This window comes from Sarcophilus harrisii, chromosome 4 (genome assembly GCF_902635505.1).
Source record: "Sarcophilus harrisii chromosome 4, mSarHar1.11, whole genome shotgun sequence".
Lineage (NCBI taxonomy): Eukaryota > Metazoa > Chordata > Mammalia > Dasyuromorphia > Dasyuridae > Sarcophilus > Sarcophilus harrisii.
The window spans coordinates 294323532-294345058 of NC_045429.1; the positions used below are offsets into that span (position 1 = coordinate 294323532).

The 21527-nt window shown below is 31.6% G+C and overlaps 1 protein-coding gene across 3 annotated transcripts in view; it reads left to right on the forward strand.

Annotated features, from left to right (window-relative positions):
• TBCD (tubulin folding cofactor D) overlaps positions 1–21527 on the forward strand; it is a 395290-nt gene that overhangs the window by 242749 nt on the left and 131014 nt on the right. For all 3 annotated transcript variants that reach the window (XM_031968421.1, XM_031968422.1, XM_031968423.1), the window contains exons 20-23: positions 4231–4304; positions 15298–15415; positions 19328–19388; positions 21116–21138. In XM_031968421.1, the coding sequence (XP_031824281.1) occupies positions 4231–4304; positions 15298–15415; positions 19328–19388; positions 21116–21138 (276 nt within the window). The remainder of the gene's footprint in view (positions 1–4230; positions 4305–15297; positions 15416–19327; positions 19389–21115; positions 21139–21527) is intronic.

The window sequence follows — 21527 nt, forward strand, 5'->3', positions numbered from 1 at the left end:
GTTTTTTTTTTTTAAGCTCCATTATCTTCCTCTGAACATGAACCCTGATCTTCTTTATTTCCATAGTAACTTAGTAACTATCTCTGGTTGATCCTTTCTCTTTTGCTTGCTCATTTTTATTAATATTTTTTAACTTTTATTTTATTTTTAGCAGCTATTAATGTGATCAAAGTTCTAGTCCTGAGATATGGGAAATTATGCCTCCAAATCTCAGATTCTTTTTACTGTTATTTTCTGAGGTCTGTGCTCAATCTTGGTTTCTTCTCTCCATTTATAAAACTGGGTTAGAGCCCCTGGTTACTGTTCCACAAATGATCTTATTCCCTGCAATCCCTTTAGTGGCTACAAACTCTACTTGTCCTTTTTTCTCTGGAACTGAAATCTGGGATTTTGCTTACCTGCAAGTCCTCACTCCTCTAGATGTGTGCTAGCTCCTTCTTCCTTGCAATAGCAGCTCAGCCAGGGATTTGTCTGGTCAGTACAGATGTACTTAGTATTCCTGGACTTTGGAAGAACCTCAGCAGTCAGATTCAATGAGATGAAAGTTTCTTAGGGTGCTGCTGCCTTCTAACTCCAGCTGCCCTCAAGGCTTATTAGTTGATTCCACAGAATTGGCCTCAAGGTGTTTGCACTTTATTTAGGTTGAACCTCTGTCCTTAGAGGTCAGGTCTTACAGAGCTTCTTAGATTGTCTTACAAGAACTATTGTTTTACCTTGACTTTTGTTTCTTTCTGCTACTCTACATCCCCTCTAAGGTAATGTAGAAGAAATTTTTTTCTGTGGAAGAAATTTTGAGAGCTGAAAGTTTTCTGACCTGCTCCACCATCTTCCCAGAATACTCTCTTGGCTTACTTTTTATAAAAGTAAAATAACAATAGTAGTTATAACAGCTAGCATTTTAAAGCTTGCAAAATACTATAAAAATATGTCATTTTATTCTTAAAACACACCTAGGAAATAGATGAGGAAACTGGAGCAGAAAGATGTTAAATGATTTGTCCAAAATGACACAAATAATTAAGTATCTGAGGCAGAATTTGAATGTAGCTCTTTCTTACTCCAATTCCTGATGCTCTATTATATCATTTATCTACCTATAGTTTAAACAATTAATTGTGTTACTTTCAAGGTTTTCTTGCAGGTTTGTATTTCCTTCTGTACTTTCTTCTTTTCTGTGCATTGAAAAATGTTTCAGTGACCATCATTTCCTTTTGGGGTGGAGACATATTACTAGCCTCAGATCTTCCTTTCAAATCTCTTCACTCCTTCAGTGGGGGGAAAAAAAAGAAAAAACAAACTTTTGTAGCCAGTTACCATAGACAAAGCAAATCCATTTAGTAGACATGTTTAAAGCAGTACATCTCAGTTGCACCCATGAGTCATACCAATAGGTTTACTTTCAATAGTTAGCCTTTTGACACAATCAGTTCAATGCCAAGGCAATTACATGAACATTAGTTAACACAAAAACATTCCTTTCATAAATCTGGGATTTTCAGAAATACAGATTATGTTAGCAGGAAGAAAGGATACATCCGGAATATACTAATAGAATACAGAATGAGAGAACTTGTCTCTTTTATAGAGTCCCTATGTCTTTCTCACACTGTTCCTTTTAGGCCCAGCACTCTTGTGGATATGCTACTCCACTAGCTTCCCTAGACCTGTTCCTTTCTGTAGTTAAACTGCTTGATGCAAGACACTCTTGCCAAAGGACAAGGGAAAAGAAATTCCCTCTCTCCTTTGCTCCACTGCCCTAGAGGCACAGGAGCAAAGGTGAAGCATAAGTCCTCAATAACTATCTTTTCTTAATAGATAACTCTCCTCTCAAATGCCAAAGATCATAGTATTGGTTCCCTCTAGAGATGGCTAGATTATTTTTTAAATTAAAATATTTGCTGAAGGGATGTGACTAAGTCCTCTCAGCCAGTCATTTCCACATTTCATATATGTTGTCATTCGCTTTCATCCAATGGCCAAAGATTTATGGTCCTCTAAAGTTGATTAAGAAATTCCTTCCCAAAAGAAGAAAAAAAATGTTAAACACATTTTTACACTAGCTAAAGTCTGAAAGTCCCATGCCTGAGCCACTTTCCAAGTTTTTCATGTTTTGTAATGTTTAAGTAGGTTATCATTCAATGCCTGAAAAAGATGAAAGTTTGAAATGGGCTTTACCACTTATCCTTGTATACAGTTCCTGTAATTAATTTATGATAACATCAAGGTGTCTATAAAGGTACCAGCTAGCGTTCTTCATATTTCATACAAGTAACTTGTCAGCACAGTAATGTTGAATGCAGGTGCTTAATAGCATATTATTCATTTTATGAAAGATATGCATATATATATAGACAATCAAAATACAATTATCACGCTATATATAATTATACATAAGAAAATTATACATAGTAGGTAAACATTGGTCAAGTACAGAAATGCATATGTATAACTTTACAAACTAATCTACATGTCACTGAAATATGTAATAATAGTATATAGACATATATCAATATATATATATATATATCAGTATTGCATCCACATTAATAATGCATCATTTTTATGACATGATTAAATGTATATTCTTCAATTAGTTTCATCTGGCTACAAGCATAATCACCCATCTATCTTTTTTGTAGATTGCATTGAAATTTTCCTCAAATAATTTTTATAGAAATAATATAATAAGCACATTGAAAAATAAATTATTCACAATCCGAAAAGAAAAGAAACTAAATCACTAATTTTATTAGTGGATCTCTACATTATTAATACTTTGAAGGAGAATTCCAAACAGGAACCTCTTTAGAAAGTCTCTTAAATTCAGGGGGCATTCTAGACATATGTGAGATGATCTCCCATAGTATAGTATTCCCCTAATGCCTCTTTTCTCCCCCTTCCCATCTTAATTGGATTTGATAATTAAAGTCAAGTTGGTTTACTTTTATCAAAATAAGCTCAAAGCAAAGGTGTTTATTAGAATGAGCAATATTAACAAAACATTCCTTCCTTAAGTCTGTGGTTCAGTTCCTCTGTATCACTGGGAAGATTGAACACACATAATTTATATTAATAGAGAGAAACACACACCTCCAAGATAATTCATATCTCAGGACCTCAAAAACCTTTTTTCTGTTCTCATAAATTTTTCACATTGTTCCTTTGTCAGATAGCATCTTGCCAGCTGACCTCCCTAGTTTGTGTCTTTCCTTTCCTCCCTTTTCAAGTCTGCTTTTTTTCTGGGCTAGTGATCTCCTTGCTGAATAGTAGAAGTAGAGAGAAAAAAACTACTTTTATTCACCCCTCCATTCCTCACTTACTACACTCTCCAAGAAAAATAGGGTAAAATATACCTATAAATAGGGTAAAAAATAAAAATCAGGCCCTCAAAAACTTTGTTCCTTTTAGAATAGCCTGATTTTTTTTTCTTTTCCCTGGTCCTTTGGCAAGTTTAATTACAGAAAGGAATAGGTCTAGGGAAGCTAGTGGAGTAGCATTTCCACAACAGTTTTTCTAAACTGTCATCTCTCATTGTCTCAACTCATTTTACAGTTATCAGGCTTATATTGGTCTAAGAGATATAACTGATTCTCTCAATCAGTAGTTATTTCCTTCATGTCCTCAGTTGGCTTAATCTCATGTCCAAGGCCCTATAATCCATTCAGGTTTATTAAGGAGTGTCTTAACACCTCTCCTAGGAAAAAGCATTTTGAAAATGGATATTCCCTGTCCAATTAGTGAATTACATTTGCAAGCCAGAATGAGCCAATCATCTAAATTTTATACTATTTATTTGTAGTCTATAAATAGACCAGATGGATAACCATTCAAGGTCTGCAAAAAGGCAAAGTTTGAAATAGTTTTTGCTTTACTCTCTTACACAAAGAATTTAAAGAGAAATAAAAGATACTTCCCATTCAGTATATACACATATATTTACATATGCATATATGAGATAAGAGATCACACATTTTTTTGGGGGATGGGGAATCGCAATTCAATGTTAATTAAAACAGTTCAGTTTTTATTTAATAGAACACTGCCTCTTTCTATAATTTTCCCATTTTAGTTTTTTTTCTTAGTCTTAATTAACTAAACAGTTAATAATTCTCATATTTATAGACTCCTCTGTACATGCATTTCTTTTCTATTCTTGCTGTACCTTTTTTGTTAAATAAATCTAGCTTGCTTTTAAAAGAGCATAAAACTAATTTTCCTGTATTTTTTCAGGGTTATTCGAGGGCTATCAACAAAGGCATTACATAATCTTACCCCACAAGCACCAGAATATATTACTACCACTGGTACGTATCAATCACTGTTTTATATACCTGACACTGCCTCAAAATCAGCCTCCATTTTTCCTATAAGACTGATAAATAGTAATTGTAATTATATTTATGTGATATGAAGGCTTAGTTAATTCTTCATAAATCCTGGTTTTCTCTTTGATCTATTGCTGGTAAGTGTATAAGTGAAAATATATCAGCTTAATGTACAAGACTAACTAGTTTAAACTATTGTAGAATTTAACCAAAAAAGTGTCAGAGATTCAACCCTTTTAGGTCAATAGCTTTTTGTTCAATAAATGAAAATGCATTAATTAAGTGTATGCTTATATGCTTGCCACTGGGGGTACAAATTAAAAATCAAAAGAAGCATTCAGTAACAACAAAGTTGGGAAGAACCAAGTATTCTCTTATATAATGAGAGATCAGATCATTGCTCAAGAGTTTGAAAAGCATAGTGATACAGAAGTTGTCTAGTCCTAGTGTTCCTTACGTTACAGTAGCAAACTCCCTAGACACGAGGTACTGAAGGAGCCTGGGCTCATGACTTGGGAAGGGGAATTATTGGTGGTGTTCAGGTCTGGATTGGTATGGGGATGGGGGAGGAGGTCACAATACCACTTAGATGTACCCTGAGGTAATATTTGTAAATAAAGCATTTAGCAATGCTTGTCAATAAATAAATGTTTTTACCCACTTATTAAAAACAAAACAAAACAAACAAACAAAAAACTTAGTAAATTCCATGGTTTGCTGAATAGAGTGCTGGGCATGGAACAATCAGGAAGACTTATTTTTCTTAAATTCAAATCTGGCCTCAAATACTTACTAGCTTATGTGACCTTGGGCAAGTCACTTAATTCTGTTTTTTTTTTTCAATTTCCTCTTCTGTAAAATCAGCTGGAGAAGGAAATGATAAACTACTTCATTAATTTTGCCAAGAAAACTCCAAATGGGATCATGAAAAGATGGATAGGTCTAAAAAACAACTGAACAAACAGAAATCCAGATCATGTGATCAACACATCTTCCCTCCTTGTGACTTCTCAGACTTCTTCAAAATGGAAATTATGTATAGACAATATATGTAGTGTCAGTTATCTCTGTGATCAAAATACAGAAGATTACTAATCCTTAATATGCTAATAGCACCTCTTCAGTCACTAGTTACCACATTATGGCAGGACTGTACAAACTGACCCACAGGCTCACAATACAACTCAATTCTACCAATTCTCCTATTCCTCCCTCACTTCTTGTACCCTGGGAAACTAAAAGGCAAAAATTTACTCTTGTTGGAACTACATCATGGCATGTAACAGTAATTAGAGAAAGTATTAAGGATAAAAGCAAACTGGAGCAGGATGTTAGCATATGTGGTATTTGAGGTTGCTTGTGGGAAAGACGACTGGCATTCTTGAGGAAGTGACCAAAGTTAGTGAAGCATGAACTGCATAGTATGGAAGGAAGCCTATCCTCTGGGATAGATAACCCCCTTTTGGGGGAATGAATCATAAATTGATTGAGTGGTAAACTTGAAGTGAAACCAAGTTCTCAGAGTGAAGAAAATTTAGTGAAGGGTCTTGATCACAAGTAAATAAACTAGCAGGGAAGATGTTAATAACACAACTAAATGTGTCTTCCAGGTCAGCTAAACTAGTCTAGATATCTATGAATAAATATTATAAGACAAAGGAAAATAAATGTATACTTGATGAGATAGAAGGAAAACATAGAACTATAGCAGAATATTCTTGCCTGGTTTAAGGGAGAGATAAATGTGAAAGCAGAATTTGTGGCCTCTAAAGCTGATGTAATTGTCAGAATAGAAAACCTTAAATCCCAGGAGTCAACTTTACCAAAAAACAAAAGCAAAAAAAATAGAGCAAATGAAATTCAAATAACCAGAAAATGCAGGATAAAATGAAAAAAAAAATGTCTTCTGAAGAGCAGAGAAACTCAAGAGTCAATTCAAGGAGATCTACATTAGATTGTAAACTCTTTCAATACAGATCTGTCTTTTGCTCCCCCAACCCCTTTTGTATTCCCTGGCATTTAATACATAGTATGCACTTATTGTTTATTGACTATCTGCCCTGCTGGGCAAATCTGAGCCTAATCATGAATGAAAAATTATGGACATTCCAAAAAAACTCTAGGAAAACAAAAAACAAAAACACAACTGATTTTTAGTGTTCTTGTATAGAAAAAATGAGATCCTGACAGAAAGCTCAGAAACAGAAATACAAGAAAAGTAAACACATATAGTTATCTGGGAAGACACATAAATAATGTTATCCTCAGAAGAGAAAAGGAAAAAAATATTAGAAAAGAAAGAAAAATATATAGGTTAAATAACAAGAGAAAAAACACCGAGACAATCTTTCTTAAAGTACACAGAGACAAGAGTGAGAGCAGTGGTCAAAAAGAAGTGATGATCAAGAAAAAGAGTTGAAACATCATAAACTTCTTACCACCTTACTTATAGGTGAATCAGCTAAAATGCAGAATCAGTGGATAGAGGGGTGGAGTAAGAAAAAAGGGAAATGTGTGCTATGCTATAATCAAATAAAATGTTTACACTGAGGAGAAAATAAGTCATTTATTTCTCCAGAAGTATAGGGCTTAGAGGTGAATGGTGTGAAGGCAAAAATGGGGCTGGAATTAATTTGTTTTACTGGTAAAAAGTTATCCTAGTGAAGGCCATTCCCATAGGAATGGAAATTGGGACTTAGGGGCAGCTAGGTAGCACAGTGGATAGAACACCATCCCTGAAGTCAAGAGGACTTGAGTTCAAATGTGACCTCAGATACTTAACACTTTCTAACTGTGTGACTCTGGGCAAGTCACTTAACCCCAATTGCCTCAGAAAAAAAAAAAAAAAAGAAATGGCGACCTTACAGTAACTATAATTTTCAGGTATTGGTGCTTAGTGAAACTTCTTTTCCTGCCTGAGGAGAATGGAAATCAATACGTTTAGAGTCTACTGTCATCCAGAAGAATGGAAAGGAATGGACTAAAACAGATCAAATAAAAGGGAAAAGTGACATACTGGATATGAAAACAAAACTCTACGATCTTTTGCTTAGAAGAAACACACTTAAAAAATTAAGAAAGACATACACAGAACAAAAATGTGAAACTGGAACAAAATTTACTATGCGTTGGTGAATCTATAAAGAAGACATTTCAGTCACATTGTCAAATAAAATAAAAATATTCACAACATAAAAAAGTATAAGTAAGGAAACTATTATGATGAAGGAAACCAAAAACTACAAATCAACATCAATATTAAATTTATGTCCTCCAAATGCCTTAGCAATTAAATTAATGAAGGAAAAACTAAGTGAATTATGGTTTACATAAACCATAACATAATTAGGCAGGAGATTTTAATAGCCTTCTCTCAGTTTTGGATAAATCTAAGAAAAGTATTGAAGAATAAAAGGGAAAAACATAAAATTAAACACATTACTGGAGAAACTAGTAAAAAGATTTGTAGCATCTTAGAAATGGGACAGTTAAAGAATATGAACATTTCACAATACTATATGGAACCTTTAAAAATTGTGAGATATTGCAAATACATATAAAAGAGAACACACCCTTTGTCTAAGATAAAAATTGTAATCAGTTCAAGGAGCACATGCAAAATACACAAATGAAAATAGATAATTAACAGTGAAATTTTAAATTAATGAATGAGTCAAAAAAGAAATTGTAAGAATTCTATCAATCTTTTAAAGAACAATTAGTATGAACATTACAAAAATTATTCTCAATAATTGAGGAAATACTCTACCAAACAAATATGATCTTCAATTATAAACTGAAGAATGATGCAAGACAGTCAGTGTCCTTAATGAATATTGATTGAAAAAATTTAAATAACATTGTCAGATAAACTATGGTAATTATTTAAAAATCATTCATCTTGACTGAATTGGGTTCATACCAAAATGTAGGGATAGTGCAACATTAGAAAAGCAATGTAATTGATCACGTTAAGAACAAAAAATTATCTTAGCAGATTCAGATAAATTGTTCACCCTGGTGAAAAACAATTCATGCTTTAAAAAAACAAACAAACCAAAAAAAACCTCCCAAAATTTAGGCCCAGAGAGACTTTTTGTTAAATAATTAAAAAGTATACATCTCTAAAAAAGAAAAGCAAGCATGGACATATATCAATTATTATATACCAGAAATTTTCCTAATAAGAGTAAAACAAGGATTTTTTTTTACTCTCTCCATGATTATTTTTTTATCTCTAGAAAAAAGAAATTAGAGACAGAGGTAAAACACAACGGAAATTACCTCTTTTTGCAAAATGAAATATTATAGTTCATTTAGAAAGTTCTAAGAAATGTTCAACAATGCTATGTGAAATAATAGTTTCTGCAAAACCACAATAAATCCTCAAAATCAGCAACATTTGGATAGAATAATAACAGAATCAAGAGACAAAGAACAGAAGGGAGGTTCCATTACAATAAATAAAATATGTAAGATATTTGGAGATCAAAGTATTTGTAATTTAAATTCATATATAAAGTGTTCTGTAAACATAGAGCAGTGGAAGTAGCTAGAGGAATACTATTTGCTCATAGTCCATATTGTCATTTGACAGGTTGGCAAATACACAATATTTCCAAATTTATTTAGTTTTGATGCTATGTCAAACAACTAATCCATACGATACTTCATGGAACCTGATTAAATAATCACAAAATTCATTTGGAAAAATAAGTATGTCAATAGAAATAATGAAAAGTCTAAATGAAAGGGAAGCAAGAGTACCAAACCTCAGCCTATTTTCCTAAAGTAGCAACAGTCTTCCAAAGCATCTATTATTATTTTAAGTATAAGAGAGCTAGTTCTGTGATAAAAAGGTGACATGCTGGAATAAAAAACAATGCAATTCAATAACCCAGTGATAGATAAATTCTACATTATGTATTTTACATAAATTATTCAGGAATTAACTCCTTTGATAATTGCAAGAAAGACTGGAAAGGGATCTGGCAAAAATTAGGCATAGACCAAGACCAATATGTTATATTCCCAAATATATTTTAGTTAGGTATGTGATTATTCTATTAAAGTTCATATCATAAAAAATATTAGAAGAAAACAGATTATATATGTTTCTTGTAATAGATAGGAGATATGTTCTTGATCAAAAAAGGAATAAAGGCATTTGTGAAAAAGAAAATACATAGCTTTGATGACAAGAAACTGAAAACTTTCTGCACCACAAAATTAATGCATCTAGGATAAAAAGAAAAATGACTGAGTAGTATCAGATTGCTCTGACAGTTTTATAGCCAAGATAAATCAACAGTCAATAGATATGTATAACTCATTACTTACATATATACATGTGTATGTTTGTATGTGTGTGTATACACACACACACACATATATATATATACATACACACACTTATCCATTCATATACTTATCTACACATGCTTATATACACATATGTATAAAACTAAAAGCTATTCCTCCGTAGATAAGTGACCAAAGAACATGTCAAACAGTTCTGAAAAGGATAATTTTAAACAATTAAAAACCATATGGACTAATATTCCCCATTATCATTAATGTAAAAAGTGCAAATCAAAACAATCTTGATTAAAAAATGATGGGAATAATCATTGTTGGAATGCTTCTTGAAATATTGGCACATTACCATATTGTTAATAGATCATTTTGAAAAGGAAATTAAAATAAGGCAAATAAAGTGACTAAAAGTCTGAACTTTTTGATCCAAAGATGCTAATACTAGCTTATGTCCAAGGGAGGTCATTGATGAGAAAGTTCCCATAAAAACCAAAATAATCATATCAGCACTTTTTTGATAGCAAGAAATTTGAAATAAATTAGATACATCAGGTGAGAAGTGATTTAAAAAATATATTACTTGAATGCAATAGAATATTATTGTACTAAAATTAATGACTAATATGAGGAATACAGAGAATTATGAAAGGCTTTATGTGAATTGTTGTTCGATGATATGAGATTGAAGAAAATTATGAATGTAATATTAATTAAAAAAACAAATGAAAAATCAAAAGTAAATGTTTCAAGATTATAAAAAACTATTATGCCTTGAAGGAAGAGATAGGAAATAAAGAAAACCATAAGCCTAATTCTTAAAACTTTAAATGTTAATAGAATGAATAATTCAGTAAAATGAATATGACAAGAATGGATAAGAAAACAAAACTCCATAATTAATATGTTTCTAAAAAGTTTCTAAAATGTTTCTAAAAAGTAAATAAACACAATCAAAATATGAGATAGTGGGACAAATTTTACTATATACTAGGTAAATACATCTAAGTGGGAAGTCAGAAAAATATAGTATGAGAAAAAAATTGTCAGAAGAGTTAAACAAGGAAATAATATTATGCTTGAAAGAACTATATCAGTGAACCCATAATAACAAAATGCTGTAGTGTAGAGGGCTAAAACTCTGAAAAGGTGTACTTGAATCAGACAGCAGAGCACTTAAGGCTAATTACCCATTTGATATGAGATGATGGCTCTACTCACAATTGGCCCTTGCTGAATGTGTGGTGATGAGGTAATCAGAGGCAAGGATTGGAGGGCTGAGAGAGAGAGGTCAGGGTCACTTGGCTGCAGGATGAGAAGGAGAGAGGCTGGAGACTCTGGACTCCAGAATGGCAACTAGCCTACCTCCTTCACTTCTCCCCCTAAAGATCAAGGTCTTTGGTTGATCCAGACTCTGACTAATCCTGAGCCCCTCCAGAGAGTTAGCCTGGACCTTATACTGTAGCATTTTAAAACAAAGAAAAAATAATTTGCCAGCAGTGACATAATAATAGTATAAGACTTTAAAATTTAGGAATGAATTAATAGATGCTTAATTTAGAATTGAAAAATAGCATTTTTAAAATGGGAACATTAAGAAATATAAATATTTTTTATCACCATGTGCTGTCAATAAAAAATAGAGCTTATAATTAAATCCAGAGTAATAATGCATATCCATAAAAACACAGAAATACTGAGAGCATATAATTTTAATAAATTATCAACAAGGGAAGTATGAGAAAAAGAAATTTCCCTGAAATCCAGCTTCTTCAAATATGGATTGTGACCCCATATGGGGTCTTTATCTCTGAGTTAGTACAGGTTTAAGCTTTAATAACTATTATATAGCTTAGAAACTATATTAAAAACTTAGAACTATATATGTATTTTGTTTTCTCAAAATTAAAATGCAAACTTTTTGCAAGAAGAGATTGTTTTATTCTATGTTTTTAAACCAAGTACCTAACAAAAGTAAATGCTTAATCAATGCTTGCTGGATGCTTGATTGAAGAATTTAAAGAACTATAGATAGTTCAAACTCAAAGAACTATAGATAGTTCAAACTCTTACTCAATAAATTATAGAAAAACCAGAATCTGAATCTGTTTTTAAGACACACAAAAGAAATAAGAACTAATGTTATTGTTTAATTCCTCTCTTACCTGTATAACTGGCGATCACAAAGCTAAAAATAAATGATGGAAATGTCTCAGTTTTTTTAAAATGTAAAATTACATCTGTTGCTTTGAAACACAATGGAAAATACTAAATAGAGGTTAATATGGAAAGGTCTCAAAATTAAAGCAATTTTTGGAATTTTCTGGCTTTAGAAAAATGATGATTTTGCTTGAATTGTAGAACTCCATTTACTCTAAGACTTCAAAGTACTTACCATGCACAATTGCATTCACCTTCATGGCCATCTTGATAGTCAGAGAATCTGGATCAGATCCTCCCTCTGTACCGTTACCTGCACTACTTGGGTAAATCATCGCATAATTCTGAAACTCTGTTTCTTTATCTGAAAAAACCCAAGGGCTTCACTAGATGTCTTATAATGTCTCGTCTACTGATAAATCAATATGACACTATAAGTAATATCTACAGCCTATAGATGATTAAATTAAGGGACACAAAAATTAAGAGATTAATCCAAAATCATAAAGTTTGTCAGGAATAAAGCCAAAATTTCAATTTAATTAATAACAATGCACAGTAATATCATAAAGAAAATAAGTTTTCACTAGGGAAAATTGAAAAAAAAAAAAAAAAAAAAGCAAAACCAAAAAACTTCTGAATTCTTTTTTTGTTATTGTTGCTTCTATAGATAGAATTATCATTCTTTCTTGTCATCCAAGAATGTCCCGGAATTTTTTCTCAAATTCAAATCAGAATATTTAGCCTAGTATTTAAAAAATCATCCAAAATATAACTCTCACCTAATCTTTGCAGCTTAATTTAACAGTTTCTCCTCCCATAAAAATCATTCTATATTCCAGTTAAACTGAAATAGGTTGTATTTCTTACTCTTATTTTCTTTATCTAAATCCTCTGCCTTCTACCCTACTCCCAACTCCAACAAGAAGAAATCCTAATTTTTTTATTCCCTTGAAAGAATCAGTTTCTTTAAGCAGATCTTCTTAATTGGAACAAAAGGTTTTGCAAATGTCAATGCTGAAAAATTACCCATGCATATATCTTGTAAATAAAAAGCTATAATTTAAAAAAAAATAGCATGGAGGGAAATAGTGAATGCAGTGAACTCACCCATAAAAGGGAAATGGATAGCAGAATGAATTAAAAACCAGAATCCTATGATAATGTTGTTTACAAGAAACATTTGAAGCAGAAAGACACATAGAGTAAAGGTTAAGGGCTGAAGCAGAATCTACTATGCTTCAGCTGAAACAAAGCCAGCAGGAGTAATAATCATGATCTTAAATAAAGCAAAAGCAAAAATAAATCTAATTAAAAGAGATAAGGAAGGAAACTATATTGCTGAATATACAGTGAAGGACTATCAATACTAAACATACAGATACCAAATGTTATAGCATTTAAATTTTTGAAGAAGTTGAATGAGTTACAAGAAGAAATAGAAAATAAAACTATATTTATTGGTGGGGCATTTTAACTTTCCCTTCTCAGAACTAGATAAATATAAGCAAAAAATGAATAAGAAAGAAGTTAAGGAAATAAATAAAATTCTGGAAAATTAGATATGGTTGATTTCTGGAGAAATTTGTATGGAAATAGAAAGGAACATACTTTTCTCTCAGGATTTATGACACTTATGCAAAAACTGAACAATTATTAGGACATACAAACCTTATAACCAAATGCAGAAAAGTGGAAATTGTAATGCATTCTTTTCAGGACATAATGCAATAAAAATTACATTCAATAATGGGCAATGAAAAGATAGATTAAAATTAATTAGAAATTATCTAATCCTAAAAAATAAGTGGTTCAAAGAATATATCATTTAAAATCTGATAATTTTATTAAAGAAAATGACAATGAAATACATACTAAAATATATGGGATACAGCCAAAGTATTACTTAGGGGAAATTTTGTTTCTTTAATTGCTTACATCAATAAAATAGAAAAAAAAGAAAAAAAAATCAATGAATTGGGTATGAAACTTAAAAAAAGACAAAAACCCAACAACACTGTGTGGGACAGGTCGTGTGCAAGATCTCCTTGAGGCCCAGACCCACCTGGGAGCTATCCCAACTCCTGCCATGTGCTCCTGGAACCCGGTCAACTTCAGGCTTGTCCAGGGTTTAAAAACAAAAGACTCAAGCCTTCTCATTGGATAGACTGAAAGGACAGAACCATCCTTGATCAATGGTCACCAATGCTGGCTGCCTCCCACAGGTCATGTCACTTCCTGTAACTTCCTGTATCCCAGTTTCAAAGTTCATTTCCTCCAGAGATCAAATGACCTCCCCAAATTCCCAGTTCTGGAAATAGGGATCAGGGACTATACTGAGAAATACTTCATCCAATCAGTCCCATTCAACACCGAACCCAGAAAAAGAGCAAGTTAAAAATCCCCAATCAAACACCAAATTGGAAATCCTGCCAATCAAAGGAGAGATTAATAAAATTTAAGTAAACCATTGGATTAAGAAATAAAACTAAGATGTGTTTTTATGGAAAATGGCTCAGAATGAGAATAAATATCAAATATTTTTATTCTTGGAGAAACTCTGAATCTGTCTCTACTACAGTCCAAATTAATTCTTTTGGGAAGTAAAACTGGGCCATCTTTTGCCTCAATTCTTATCTAACCTTTAATCACTAAGTGGATGTTTCTTCAGACAAACTGAGACCTGAGAAAAACCTTTGCTTAAAATGTTAAGTCCCTCATTGCCTCTGGGGCCTTTGTCAGTTGTCTTGACCAATATCTTGTCCTTGGATTCCAATGACTGTGGAGGGAAGAGTGAGGCTGATGATTTTGCACAGCTCTGCCTCATTTAAATCCACTTCATTTGCAAGACAAAATATCACCTTCCTGTTTCCTTTGGTCTCTTTGAGAAAGTAGGATGAATAACAATCATGATTAGGTCAATTGTATTCCTGGTGTCAGTGTTTGTAAGTAAAACTTTCCTGATTAGCACTATTATCTTCTGATGGTGACAGGTACACAGGTAAAGTAATGTTGGTAGTTGTATTGTTAAGAGCAGCTGAAATATATAATACAATAGAAATGCTATTCCTAAAATTTCCTTTATATTAGTTGAAAGAAAGTATTTTTGACTAATAATGCACTTGTTATAAATTCATATATCTCAGGGCAGTAATCCTAATTATGTATTACTTTTCATAGTTTAAATTTTTGTAATCTTAGAGAAGTACCCAATTTAAGATCAGGTTTTAATTTTTTAAAATTATTCATATCTGAGTAGTGCCATTTTTCTTCTAGATGAGATTTGGTGAAAAGATCACATCCAAAATTATTGATGTGTCTTGGTGATATTTATTGAACTCATCAAGATAATAGGATGCTAAATGGAAATTTAAATTAATAAGATGCTGGAATTATTATATACTTACTTTATTTTCATGAATGAAAATAGTTTTTTTGTTTAGAGTTTTATGTTCAATTTTTGTTATGTTCTGTCAACACTTACTTGCCTATTTTGCAGTTTTCCCACAGCTCTTACCTTTAGCTGTGTGCACGGATTTACATACTCGTCATGGAGCTATTCTTGCCTGTGCTGAGATCACTTATGCCCTGTACAAACTAGCAGCTGCAAAAAATAGGTATAAAGACATTTATATTTTCATTTGTAATCTTTACTAAAATCTCCCTGTGCAATTAATTATTTGTGACTTTTGTTTGGTCACATCTTGTCCCATTAAACAAAAACACAAAATTCTCTGTTAAGTAAATGAACTAACCACTACACATTCAATAATGCTTATTTATTTGAAGTACATTAACAGTTCCTGTGTCCCCAGAAGTTGCCATACTCTAATATGTGATCATTTTTTGTTTTATACAAATTATAAATTCAAGCTTATCTCAGCAATCCCAAGGATTGGTAGTAATTGGATTTTTTTTTTCAAAATGCCTCTTTTTTTTTTTTTTTTTTTTTTTTTTTAAATAACTGTGATCTTTGGCATTATATATTTAGGCTTCATAGCTTTTAGAGAATGTAACTATTCAGAAAGAAAGCAAAAAGAGACTCAGAAACTATACAAAGAAGTGAGCTGCAGGGAGCTGGGTATAGATACAAGCATTTAATAGGTTGGATTTTTCAAGGAATTATTTTCAGAACATGCATATCGCTACAAAGCCAACTGTTATATATACCTGTTAGTCAGTGATAGACTATACTAATTCCCAGTTTTGATTTGGTTTTTCCTCAGTTTTCCTATCACTTTTAGTTGTCCTGTCACTTTGCTGTTAACTTTAACTCTAGATATATTTACTGAATTGATTGTACTCATCTTAGCCTGCCAACTTCATTTTGTGAGAATGGTTGTCATTCTCCAGCAACTTAATGTAGTTTCTTTGCTGCAATTAATTTGTTATTATCTAACAATCTTCTCCCTTCTTCCCTTTAGCTTCAGTTATATTTTATCCGTGCTGGCTTCAGTTTTATCTCTTCTTTAGTTAATCCCAATTAATTAGACTCATAAATTTACTACAGGGACAAACTTAAAGGTTAGGGTGATGTAACTATTCCCTTGTATCTAATATCAAGTGCCTACTATTTTAACAGCATTGAAATTTCAATTAGAGATGAATGAATTAAGTTAATAAATTTCATTTTCAAATTAAGTAATATCTGGAAATATTAAGAGTTTTGCTTCATTCACATAATAGGATGCTAGTCTATAGTTGAGATTTTAGTTGAGGGGAGGATATGGAGAAGAGAGGAAAATTTTGAGCATGAAATACTTTGGGAAGTGAAACAGACCTAGGTGTATTAAGATTATCAATAATCAATATTTAATAAGCCCTATACTATGTACTTAAAACACTGTGCTAAGTATTGGAGATATGAAGACAAAAATGAAACTGTCCTTATTTTCAGGGAACTTATTTTTTTAGAAGAGACACAAAATGTGTTAGTATGTAACATTCAGTACATTCCAGGCATGGAGATTTACTAATACATTCATACTACTTCCTTCAGTGTAATATAAGCATTTTGTAGATAGGGACTCTCATTTTTATCTTTACATCTCCATTGTTTAGGAGGACAGGACTTGGCAAATGATGTGTAATCAATGCTTATTGATTGACCATTAACTTTAAATATAGTTACAAACCTAAAGCTTCTGTATTTTCCAAATTGCTTCATGATAAAAAAAAAATTCTCTTTTTATTTTTCATTCTGTTAAAACTCCATTTCTATATATTCATATATGTTTGTATAAAGTACATATGTTTTATTTCAAAGCAACTAGAAAACTCAGTGAATAGAATCTTTGATTTGAAATCAGTTCACACCCAGCCTCAGACTATGTGACTCTAGGAAGGTCACTTAAACTTAGTTTGCCTTAATCCATTGAAGAAGGAAATGGCAAACCACTCCAGTATCTTTGACAAAAAAAACTCCAAGGATGATATTGATGTCTTATGGTCCACATGGTTACAAAGAATCAGACACTACCAAATGACCGAAGAACAACAAAATACGTGTTGTAGGAATACATGTGCCTTGACATGTAGAATATTTACAAGGAGGCAAGTTAGGAGAACAGAAAGGGAAATGAGAGGGCATTAAAAGTAAACTATCTTTCTAAATCTTGTTTGGGGTTGTCCCTAAAAGCTTTCTTCTTCCTCTTTCCTTTTATCTCATGATTTCCATGCTTTGAGGGGAGAAAACTCAGGCTGACAATATTATTATCATAATTCAGTTATATTACAGGCCTTTTTTTTTTTTTTTGGTATATCTGCTAATTTTATGGCCTTATCTATGGGGAAAAATTCTTTCCAGTTTCCAATAATTGACTTGGGAAATTTTATATCATTATGATATTGTTAATTCACATTTATATAATATTTTAAAGATTTACAAAATAGTTTTCTCATTACAATCCTGAGAGGTAAGTAACATATTATTACTTCTATTTTGTAATTATGAAAATTAAGATCAAAGAAGATATAAGTTGCCCAAGGTTATATAACTAATTATCTGTTATCATTTGAACCCAGATCTCTCTTTAATTGCCTTTTCTTTTCCAGTTCATTTTACAAATTAGAAAATGGAGGCAAATAAATGACTTGTCCAAGTTCCTACACAGCTAGTATCTGAGGCCAAATTTGAACTTAGGTTTTCTCAATTCCAGGCCTAGTACTCTATTTACTGCATCACCTACCTGCCCTTTAAAAAATCCAGAGGAAAACAGAAGCAAGGCAATATTGATTCTGTTACTTTAAATTTAATGTATATTAAAAGAAACAAGTAATAGTAGTAGATTTAAATACTTGAACTCTTCTGTGTTCATGTTGGTGATTTCTAATACTTATCAAAATATTTTTTCAAAGTGCCTTAATTTCCTCATTTATAAAATGAGCTGGAAAAAGAAATGGCAAATCACTCTAGTATTTTTGCCAACATAATCCCAAAGGAGGTCATGAAAAATTGGATAAGACTGAAACTACTGAACAACAAAATTTTTAAAGCTTTCATTGACTCTTTTGTTTCCTTTCTCTGTCTTTGTCTTTCTTTTTTTTTTGCATATTATTTCTCCCCTTTTCTAGTTTCCACTCAAGGTCGACCTGTTTCCTACCCCCAAGCCCTTAGTTCTTTGATGCAAAAATATAATCAAGCAAAATAGATTTGTGCTATATAGGTGAGTCTGAAAATATATGCCCTCAGTCCTTTACCTCTTCAAAGGAGGTGGATGAGATATAGTTAATTAAAATCAGTCTCTTGGCAGTGTAATTGTTCCTTGGATTGATAATAATAAAACTAATAACTAGCATTTATATAGCATCTTAAGATTTGCAAAGCATTTTACAAATATTATCTCATTTAATCCTCACAACAACCCTGTAAGGTAAGTGAATATCTCTTTTAGAGAGGAAACAATTAAGGCTAAAAACTAGCTTTATAATAAACCCTTGGATTCTTGGAAATTCCTAGCTGCTGCCTTCTCCTCTCCCCCCCTACCCCTCCTCCTTCTTTTTAAATTGGAGATTTCTGTTTTAGGCGAGAGGATATGTGTATGAGTGTTATCTCCTTTGATATTTGACAGTTGGGAAAAATCATATAAGGTCTGACTATAATCAATTTATGCTTTGAAATCATTTACTGTTAAGACTTTGAATTGTATGTAACAAGCATATTATAATTATTTAGACAGGGTAGTTTATATAAATCTTCTAAAGCATTGTGAGTTGAAGGAATATATTTGCAATAAAACAGCTTTGAATATTGAAAAAAAATAAACTAAGACTAAGAGAAGCTAAGTTACTTACCCACTTGTTATTTATTTGATAATTGTCAAGAGGCAATAATGGATTGAGGTTTTCCTAATTCTTAATTTGGTATACTGTTATCATTGAACCTCTGGTTCAGCTCCTCTGGTCTTAAGATCCAAATTTTTAAGTTTTTACTAGTTTTTTTTCTTTACAACAGTGTTATTGTATAAATCATTTTCCATGTTCTTTTTCTGTGCTCTATATCAATTCCTTACAAAGCTTCTATTTTGCAGGCCAATTACAATTTATTTGGATCAAATGTCGTTGGAGGGACTAAAACAGATACACCAGAAGGTTTGTATCCATATTTTTTTTTTATCCAAAGCATTATCATGGCCTGAATATCCACTTCTTAAAAAACTGTTACATCACATTTGGAAATATTTCTTTATTCGATTTATTTCAGGTTATTTCAAAGAAAGAAACATTTTCCTCTTTTCATGGGGAATCCTTAAACCTTTTGTACTCTCTGTTATTATAGCAATAGAAACTGATAACTAAAGGGCTAATCTCTTTTGATCTTTGATTATTAAAAATTGTTGAAGGAATTAAAGTTAAGAACTGCAAGAGTTAAGAAACTCAGTTCTGATGCAGCTATTAGTCAGCCGAGAGTTATACTTGGATGATGATAATGATGATAGCATTACATTAAAATTATTTTGAACATTTTGAATTCATACAAGTCTTAATGTTAACAATAATTATACCTAATATTTTATATAGTACTTTATGGTTTGAAAATGATTTACAGATATGATCTCATTTTATCATAAGAAAAATACTAAGAGGTAGGTGCTATTATTAGCTGCATTTTACAGTGAGAAAATTGAGGCAGATAGAGTTTAAGGATCACACCAAGTAAGTGTCTGAGACCATATTTGAACTCAGATTTTATGTTGTATAGCTGTCTAATAATACAAAAGTAGTAATAGTAATAGTGGTGGTGGTGGTAATAGTCACAGTAGTAGTACTAATGATGATGATTATAATTGGAAGAAATTAAATGAAAGAGAACAATTAGGCTTAAATGAAAAGGAGAGAAGAACAACTTTTAGTATGGAAAATTAAGAAGATCTGCTTAAAGAAACTGATTCTTTCAAGGGAATAAAAAAAATTAGGATTTCTTCTTGTTGGAGTTGGGAGTAGGGTAGAAGGCAGAGGATTTAGATAAAGAAAATAAGAGTAAGAAATACTACCTATTTCAGTTTAGCTGGAATATAGAATGATTTTTATGGGAGGAGAAACTGTTAAATTAAGCTGCAAAGATTAGGTGAGAGTTATATTTTGGATGATTTTTTAAATACTAGGCTAAATATTCTGATTTGAATTTAAGAAAAAATTCCGGGACATTCTTGGATGACAAGAAATGATGATAATTCTATCTATAGAAGCAACAATAACAAAAAAAGAATTCAGAAGTTTTTTGGTTTTGCTTTTTTTTTTTTTTTTTCAATTTTCCCTAGTGAAAACTTATTTTCTTTATGATATTACTGTGCATTGTTATTCATTAAATTGAAATTTTGGCTTTATTCCTGACAAACTTTATGATTTTGGATTAATCTCTTAATTTTTGTGTCCCTTAATTTAATCATCTATAGGCTGTAGATATTACTTATAGTGTCATATTGATTTATCAGTAGACGAGACATTATAAGGCATCTAGTGAAGCCCTTGGGTTTTTTCAGATAAAGAAACAGAGTTTCAGAATTATGCGATGATTTACCCAAGTAGTGCAGGTAACGGTACAGAGGGAGGATCTGATCCAGATTCTCTGACTATCAAGATGGCCATGAAGGTGAATGCAATTGTGCATGGTAAGTACTTTGAAGTCTTAGAGTAAATGGAGTTCTACAATTCAAGCAAAATCATCATTTTTCTAAAGCCAGAAAATTCCAAAAATTGCTTTAATTTTGAGACCTTTCCATATTAACCTCTATTTAGTATTTTCCATTGTGTTTCAAAGCAACAGATGTAATTTTACATTTTAAAAAAACTGAGACATTTCCATCATTTATTTTTAGCTTTGTGATCGCCAGTTATACAGGTAAGAGAGGAATTAAACAATAACATTAGTTCTTATTTCTTTTGTGTGTCTTAAAAACAGATTCAGATTTTGGTTTTTCTATAATTTATTGAGTAAGAGTTTGAACTATATATAGTTCTTTAAATTCTTCAATCAGGCATCCAGCAAGCATTGATTAAGCATTTACTTTTGTTAGGTACTTGGTTTAAAAACACATAGAATAAAACAATCTCTTCTTGCAAAAAGTTTGCATTTTAATTTTGAGAAAACAAAATACATATATAGTTCTAAGTTTTTAATATAGTTTCTAAGCTATATAATAGTTATTAAAGCTTAAACCTGTACTAACTCAGAGATAAAGAACAGTTTGTATATCAACATATATAGCATCAATATAAAGAGAAAGTAGT